At 42.2% G+C, this 8,372-nt stretch overlaps 1 protein-coding gene across 1 annotated transcript in view; it reads right to left on the reverse strand.

Annotated features, from left to right (window-relative positions):
- ASB15 (ankyrin repeat and SOCS box containing 15) overlaps nt 1-8,372 on the reverse strand; it is a 28,338-nt gene that overhangs the window by 7,123 nt on the left and 12,843 nt on the right. The window contains exons 4-9 of the mRNA XM_045288933.1: nt 7,008-7,060; nt 6,787-6,918; nt 5,767-5,925; nt 3,519-3,764; nt 2,532-2,703; nt 520-1,090 (exon numbers count right to left, since the gene is read on the reverse strand). Coding sequence (XP_045144868.1) covers nt 520-1,090; nt 2,532-2,703; nt 3,519-3,764; nt 5,767-5,925; nt 6,787-6,918; nt 7,008-7,060 — 1,333 coding nt within the window. The remainder of the gene's footprint in view (nt 1-519; nt 1,091-2,531; nt 2,704-3,518; nt 3,765-5,766; nt 5,926-6,786; nt 6,919-7,007; nt 7,061-8,372) is intronic.

The raw sequence follows: 8,372 nt of genomic DNA on the forward strand, positions 1-8,372 counted from the left end.
GAGGTCACCAGGTGTATTATTGAACTGAGTGTGGGAACCCGGTGACACAGTGGTTAAGGTGTTTGGCTACAAAGCAGGAGGCTGGTGGTTTGGGAGAAAGATGTGGTGGTCTGCTTCTGGAAGGATTTTTCACTTTGGAAACCCCAAGGAACGGTTCTATGGTGTCCGATAAAAAGCCAGTGGTTAGCAGTGGATTTGGGATGTGATTCTAGTCACACATAACATGGGGGAGACATGTTTCTTCCCTCTAACCCCCAGTTTCCACTAAAGAAGCAGAAACTATCATCACCTATATTTTTACCATCCTCTGCATCTGGTTTGTCAAAACCCTCTCCAAGAAAAGCAAACTGCACTTTCTTTTTGTTATATCAATGTACATTCCCTATCATGACAAACGAAAATGAAGAAAGAGAAGAATGTCAAGGTAAGCGTTGATTTTCCCTTTTCTTCTCAGATCCCTAAGTGAATGACATTTTATAAGCATGGTTAATGATGGCAGAGGAATAGGGTGGAACTCACCGGATTATCTTTGATCACTGAGGACGTCCATCCGGGCAGTACTTCTTCCTCGATCTCCGACCACACGAAAGAGCTCCCAAAGATGTCGCCGTGCATGCAGTCAAAGCACATCTCCACTTGGTAGCCACTATTCAGCAGCAGCCTGAGCATGGCTTCGTCGTTCAGGGCGTATTGAATGGCACTGGGGAAGCGCGTGTCATTCACATGCATGAAATAGCAATTGACGTCAGCTCCCTGGGAGAGGAGCAGGCGGACGATTTCGTGGTTGTTGGCCCTCACCGCCACAAGAAGGGAGTTGAGGGGGTCTAGGTTGGCATCTGCGCCGGCAGCCAGCAGGACTTCTGTGCACTGGATGTCATTGTTAGAAACCGCAAAGTACAGCGCGGTCTTCCTCCCGTCGTCGTAGCTCTCGGAAATGTGGTCGGCCAGCAGGGTGTTGACATCAAAGCCATTTTCAATGAGCAGCTGTAGACACTGCACATTTTGTCCATCGGCTGCTGAGTGAATCGGGGTAAGCCCACTTTTCTGGATGGCATGTCTGGACGTTACTGGGATAAGATATTTCAGAGCACTACAAAATAAACACACACAACAAACGCAGTATTCACACGGTGTGAAGAAAAACCAAGACATTAAATAAACCATCTTTTCCTCTTAATGGATATAGCTTTAGTGTCCTTTATATTTTCTAGATCATTTTCTAAGAAGGCATCTAACTTTTGCCCACCAAACTACTACCGTCTACTTTGGTGTAGTTAGTTAAGTTGTTGAGTGGAGTGGGGTGGGTGGGGTGGAGTAGAGTTGAGCTTTGGTTAAGCTCTTCATCTTAAACATCCCTGGGGGACATGTTGGGTCATTTAGTCGGTATTGTGGTTTCTTAGAAACCCTTGCCATCTTTTGATTCTTCCATAAACATTAGAACATTTATCAGCAATCAATGGTAGGCAATAAAAAAGAAATGCAAGGAGCCTTCAAAAAGTCTGTGGAAAAGTGGGATTCAAAGATATTGGAATTCTTTCAAAACTTTTTGGAAGCTGATACTCTAGAAGGAGTCTTGATTAGTCCACCAACCCTGTCTTAGACCACTTGAAATAACTAACGCGTGTGCATAAAGAACTTATGCTTCGAGATACATGTGAAACACAGTTGTGAATTTCACACTTGACTCAACAGCTCGTCATCGACAGCGCCACAGGGCAAGGATAACTTGATCTCTCGTGCCTAAGTCAGAGGTACCATGTGTGAATTTATGAACACCGGGACTAAATCCAGGTAAACTTTAACAACATGTCACTTAGCATCAATTATTGGCCACTTAGCTTACCTAATGCGGCTACTAGAAGCGATAAAGCCCATTTCAGTGTGAAACATATTTTATTTTCTAAAGTCATCATGTTGGGTAGTTTTGTATCATGAGCCTAAGCTCACGTTGATGTGTTGATCAGGGCATATTTTGTGATTAAAAAGGTTTTTCTTTGTGTGTATGCATGTGTGTGGTGGGGGAAATATTTATTATAAGGAAACTTTTCTACTCGAGAATTCAGTTGACATTTTACTAGAACAGCCTGAAGGTTTTATTCAATAATTGGAGTAATACTGTCTGTAGTGTCTCCATTTTTATTCCTTAGCCACAAGGCACATTTTTCTAGTTAGTTTTTTTGTTAAACACTTTAAAAATTATCCATTTATTTTCAAACAAAAAGTCATTCTGTGGGGTGAGGTGGGGGCAGCTTCTGGGCTTGTGCAGAATTCTCACTCATACTTAATTCTTTCCAAAAGGGATTCTCTTTTCATTACAGAAGTAACATACATTCATCATGGAAATTTTTTGAAGTATAAGAAGATGGAAAGGTGAAAAATCAGATGAGTTCTAAATATCTAAGTACAACTATTATAGATATTTTGTCTATTTTTTGGATTTGGGAGGGCATTCCAGAGAAACTTGTGACTCTCTCGCATCGATAATCTTGTATTTTTAGCTAAAAATGACTACTCTGTGATTGATGACTCACAGATAATGTCCCTCATAGGCAGCACGGTGTATAGGGAGATGTCCTGCTCTGTTGGGCACGTTTCCACTTCCTCCATATTCCAGCAAGAGGGAAATGCAGTCGGGATTGCCTCCTCCTGCTGCCTCAAACAACACTGATGCGCCATCATCCGCCAAAGCAAACACATCACCACCTAGCAATGGAACACATGTGACTTAAGGATAACTACATACACTGTCAGGATATAACCAATTGCCATTGATGACCACAGGCATGTCAGGGTAGCATTGTGCTCCATAGTGTTTGCAATGACTGTGTTTTTTTCAGAAGTAGATCAATAGTCTCTTTTCTGAGAAGTAATGAGGGATGACCTTGGACAAATGATGCAGGATAATGGTGCAAGGTGGGAGGGGCTGTAGGGAGCCACTGATGATTTTTCCAATCACTTACATTATTGCGGCTGTCCCTTAGTGAGACACACTGAGTTTCAGGGTGTCGTGTGGCTACTCTGATGAAAAGACCAGACACCGGAGGCCAAGTTAAGTAACAACTGCACTAGTCCAGAGAAGATCTAAGAGGGTCTGGCCAAGGAGGAGGAAGGATTTCAATGATGCCAACAGGTGAGGGAGAAACTATAGGACTTATCTGGCTGGATGTAAGAAAGAAGGTGGTAGAAGGACTAGAGAAAACCCAAGGTTGGTTGAGAGACATTATTATATAGGAATGGAAACAGAGGAGAAATTTAGTTTAGGTGCAAATGAATGCAAGACCTTGGGAGCCATCTTCGCAACTGGGCTAGCTCTAGAGTGAGCTGTCATTGGATTTGAGGTCACCAGGTGTATTATTGAACTGAGTGTGGAGCCTTGGTCTACAGAGAAGGTTGGCCATGGACATCAGGGGAGGGAGACGAGGCAGTGAGGGTAGGGAAAGGGAGAGCAGAGAGGCAGGAGAAATGGAGAGGCAGAAAGGCAGGAGGAAAGTCTAAAGGCAAGATCCCTCCACCCGTACCTTTGTGAATGAGGTGCTCTAACACATCACAGTGGCCATACTCGGCAGCAACCCCTAGAGGTGTGACTCCAAATCCATCTCTCAGGTGGACATTGCCACCATGCTTCAGCAGGAGAGCGATGATGTCTTTGCGACCCTGTTTGGCGGCCTCATGCATTGCTGACCACCGCTTGACACAGGGCTGGTCAAGGTTGGTGGTGTGTTTAATCAGAGCAGATACCATGTCGTAGGAGCCCTTTTTTACAGCTGGAAAATGAGTTGGGAAAGTACAGTCAACAGCAGGCCAAGTATCAGGAATACATTAGATGTGGATGGTATCCATCTAATTACCATGCCGCATATCAAGGCAGGCAATAACTCCAACATTTAGGTTGACTCAGACCATAGGGACTCTCTCCAGAGCAGACAGCCTCATCTCTCTCTCGTTGAGCAGCTGGTGGATTTGAACCACTGATCTTTCAGTCAACAGCCCAATGCCTAAAACATAATGCCACCAAAGCTCCTGGTGATCACAGCTGGAGGTAGTCAATAGCTATTCTTTTAACTCCTACAATCCTGGGCAGCCAGGATGCCAAGTGCAGACAGGCTAAGTCCAGGGAGTGGGGGAAGGCTCCAAAAGGCCAAATGGAAAAATGAAGATAAACGTGCCGACTTCCTTCAGAAGCAAGCAAGCCAGCCAGCCCCCACTGCCGCGGGAGTCCAGTTTCTCTCCTGCTCACACGGTCTACAGCAGTGTCCAGTGACAAATGCCTTCCTCCGAGTCTCCCAGCTGCCACTGCAGTTCTATTACCACAGATGACCTCATCCTAGCTGGTGCTGGGGCAGAGCACACTTAAACCAGCTAAGAGCAATGTGTCCTCATGTATCTGCTTGCTCTTTTTGCATTTTTTTCTAATGAGAAAAATGCCTTACATTCGAGAAGGGCATTGCAGAGGGAGGAATTGAAGTCATAACCTCTCCCTTCATGTTCCTTTTGTCTGACTCAGAGAACATGCTGATTGGAGACATTCATCGTTTGTCCCAAAATGAACAACATACAAAAACTCATCTTCAACTTAATTTTTTTGTCTTTAAAGCAAAAGTCCACTTGCAATTTCAGTTTTGGAACTAAGAAAATGTTTCGTAAAGAAATCATAGAGGCTATGGTGGAGAACCCCTTGCTGGTTCACCCAGGAAGACAACCTTCACAGGGAAGGGCTGATATAATGGAAATCAGTAGGGCATGATATTGGTGTAACATAACTCAGTAAAATTCAAAAGAAACCAAAGCAACTTTCTTAAGAAAAAATATTTTTAACAACGAACGCTTCAATAAAACAATAACCTCAGGTTAAAACTTCACCAAAAGCGAGGGAACTAGCTCATAAGCACCTTTGAACACTTCGCATTTGGCTGGCACCTTTCTTTTGATTTTAAATTAGTCATGCTCTCTCTCGCTGGGTAAATGTGGCTTTCTCGCGTAATTTTATCTACTGCCAGTTTGGAGATGGATTATTTCCTAACACATAACACAAATAGAGAAGGAAGACTTCTCTCCTCCATAGTTTTTCAACAAGGAATGGAAAATTAAAAGGAGGAGGGACAAGGAAGAGGTGTAACGATTCATAAAAGAGAAAATGTCTGAAGGAAGGTTAACTGAGCTGTAACTGACGTAAGGGCACGGAGGGTAATGGCGGGCAATGGAACTGAGAGGCGAACCGTTGCGTGAGCTTCCTCTCAGCGCTGGGCCCATTATCCAGGGTAACTTTGGGGCTAGCCAACAGAGTAAGGAGACACCAAGCCCAGGGGGTGGTCAGGTCAGGAGTTAGAGGGGGCACAAAAAGCCTTAAGTCCAGATCATCACAAATCAGCTTAACTACCACTTAGGCCAGACCTGTGTAACATGAGCACAATATGTCATAATAAATATTGCCCAGGCCATAAATAAAGCCCAAGTCCAGGTGACTGAGGAGAATTCGAGTCCCGGAGAGACACAAATGGCTCTGAAAATTCCTGTTTTGGATCCCTGCTGGTTGTACGCTCTATAATTTGGTGCTGGGAGATGCCATTGTTCTTCACATCCAACCTTTTTTGTGATGGGAAAAGTAAATCCAAGGCCAGGCAAGGTGGGGCTGGGGGAGGGGCTCAGGGAATGACTTCATGAAAATGAAGTCTTATCATTTTAACAAAGACACAGTGGTTTCTAATAAATATTACAAAATACTTATTGACTCAAGCTATAACAGTTCTAGAAAAAAGGGTCATTTACCGATCAGAAGGGGTGTCTCTCCTTTGTCATTTTTAGTGTTGGACAGCACTCCTTTTGCTAGCAAAGTTCTTACATTTTCCACTAGATCAGCTCTGACTGCCAAAGTCAAGGGCGTTTCCCCATCACAAGTCTTGAACTCCCAGAGAGTCTTGTATGATGCTGAAAAATGAAAGCATATCATGTAGAAAAGTGAACGTTTTTACTTCAAACATATCACATAGAACAGAACTATCCAATGTTATAGACTTGTACATTCAAGGGATAAAAAAGGGAGTTGATAGAAAAGGGAAATCTCACTAACAGTTACCAAATGGTGTTGAATAAATAGGTGAATGAAAGTGAACTTGATCGTCAAATTGAAAGCTAAAAAAACAGCACTTATCTTTGTTTCAAGGAATTAAAAAAAACCACACTTGTTTATGATCTAGTAGATCAAGAGGGCAACATTGATATCTCAAATATAGGGTAATGTTTTATAAATGGGACATCAAGCTTATTTATGTTCAACAGTGAGTTGGTTTATCAAACTATCTGTTCATGTTTACATTATGTAAATGTAATGTAATATAAGGGCAATCATTGTACTCTTTCTTGTATGATATAATAATCTTTGGAAATCTATCAACTCAAAACATATTTCAAAAATCTCCAATAAACTCACTGCCACTGAGTTGATGCCAACTCATAGTGACCCTATAGGATAGGGTAGGACGGCCCCTGTGGGCTTCTGTGGCTGTGACTGTTTATAAGAACAGAAAGCCTCATCTTTGTCTCTTGGAGCTGCTGGTGGTTTCAAACTGCTGATGTTGCTGTTAGCTGACCATTTATAGCTCACTATGCCAAAATTGCTCTCCAAAAGAACATGCTAATCAATTAATCCACTATTTACACAAGCGTATTACTGTTTAGCCATAACCATGCCTCGCCACCAATCTGTGTCATTACATTTTTTAGGAACACTCATAAATCTGCAGACTCATCCCATACTTGTCTGATCCAAGAGGTTTTACATTCCCTTACCATCCAGAACAATTTCAAGGATTTGTTGAATGGGCTGAACAACAGCTTCATGCAATGGAAACCATCCCTGTTCATCAGCTTCATCCAGCGCATATTTACATTTCACATAGTCCTGGAGCTCAAGAATGTGACCTACGGTGAACACATGGTCAGATAACAGATCTCTGTCTGGGTGAGGGGGGATCTCCTGTCCAGTCCACTGTTCACCCACACCCATTTACCTTGTTTTATAGCCGTCACGAGTTTTCTATTTTGTTCACTTAGGGGTACAAATCTACCAGAGAAAGAAAGAAAAGAAAAAAAAGTCAGATCTGAACTATTTGTACTTTCAGGAATGGAGAGTTTTCATTTATATTGAGTTTTGGACATACTTTAATCAAGATGGGCAGGAAATGCCCATACTTTATCTACTTAAACATGTACGCACCTAGGTGCCATTTTGAGAAAATAGTTATCATACACCAAGCCTAGAAACACTTGAGAAGATAACAAAATATAAGACAAAAACTTGTGTCAAAGATTAGTTCTAAAGCAGGAAAAGGTGTAAATGAGTGGAGGTGGAGTTAGAAGACTTGGGTTCAAGTCACAGCCCAGTTTTGAGGTTTGATCCCAGGGCAGTCAGCTAGCCCTCTTGGTCGTTGGTGTACTAAATGATGAGTGTAAATGGGAAGAGCTCAAAGACTTCCCCCAATTTTAAAAATACTTGCATGTTCGATGAATTTTTAATATTTTGTGTTGAACTTAATAATTACAAATGAATCACTTACTTTGAAGCTATGGTCTACGCTGTAAGTTAACGTCTTTAAACAGTTCATCCGCAAGTGAAGTAGGCTGGGCCTTTAGTGAACAAACACCCAGTCATTATTCTGGTTGGCTGTGATTTCAACTCTCACAGCCTTCGTTGTTGGGTGTGAGTATATTGGAGACAGGTATTCACAACAATCTTATTTAACTCTGGAGTCTCTGAGGTGGAGCAGACAATTACCAGGCCGAGCTGATAACCAACAGGTTGGAGGTTCAAGTCCACCAAGAGGATTCTCAGAAAAAAGGCATCGCAATCTACGTTCGAAATTGCCCATGGAAAGCTCCTGCGCTGACACAAATGGATTTACACTGAGTTGGAGTCAATCTGACAACAGCTCGGGTAACTGCTTCTATTTAACTCCGTTACGAGCAGCAGTATCTACTAGCATCCTGTGCTCCTGAATACCTTCCTGAGAGCTCAGGAGTTATAGAATCGGTTGAGCATTGTGGAAAGAAGTTAACAACAGCCACAAAACAAACAAATAAGAAGTGAAAAATGTAGTGTGTCTGATTTTAAAAAGCTCTGCATCTGTATACAAAGGCACAGCTACCTTCCAGAGTACAGGATTCTAAATCTTATAGTTGAAGGTGTGGGTAAACTAAAGTTTATATTTGTCAGAAGTATAATGGGTATTGTTCAAGCAGAAAATTCCTCAGTTTTAGACTCTACAACTCCTGCTAATACAAAACATCGATTTCTGTGCGTATTTTCATTTGCTTATTTCTGTCATTTGGATAGTAAGTACTTCAATAAATTGTGGTTTTATGTGTTACTCCATCAT

This window comes from Echinops telfairi, unplaced genomic scaffold (assembly GCF_000313985.2).
Source record: "Echinops telfairi isolate 266 unplaced genomic scaffold, ASM31398v2 ScPeMD7_23;HRSCAF=83, whole genome shotgun sequence".
Classification (NCBI taxonomy): domain Eukaryota; kingdom Metazoa; phylum Chordata; class Mammalia; order Afrosoricida; family Tenrecidae; genus Echinops; species Echinops telfairi.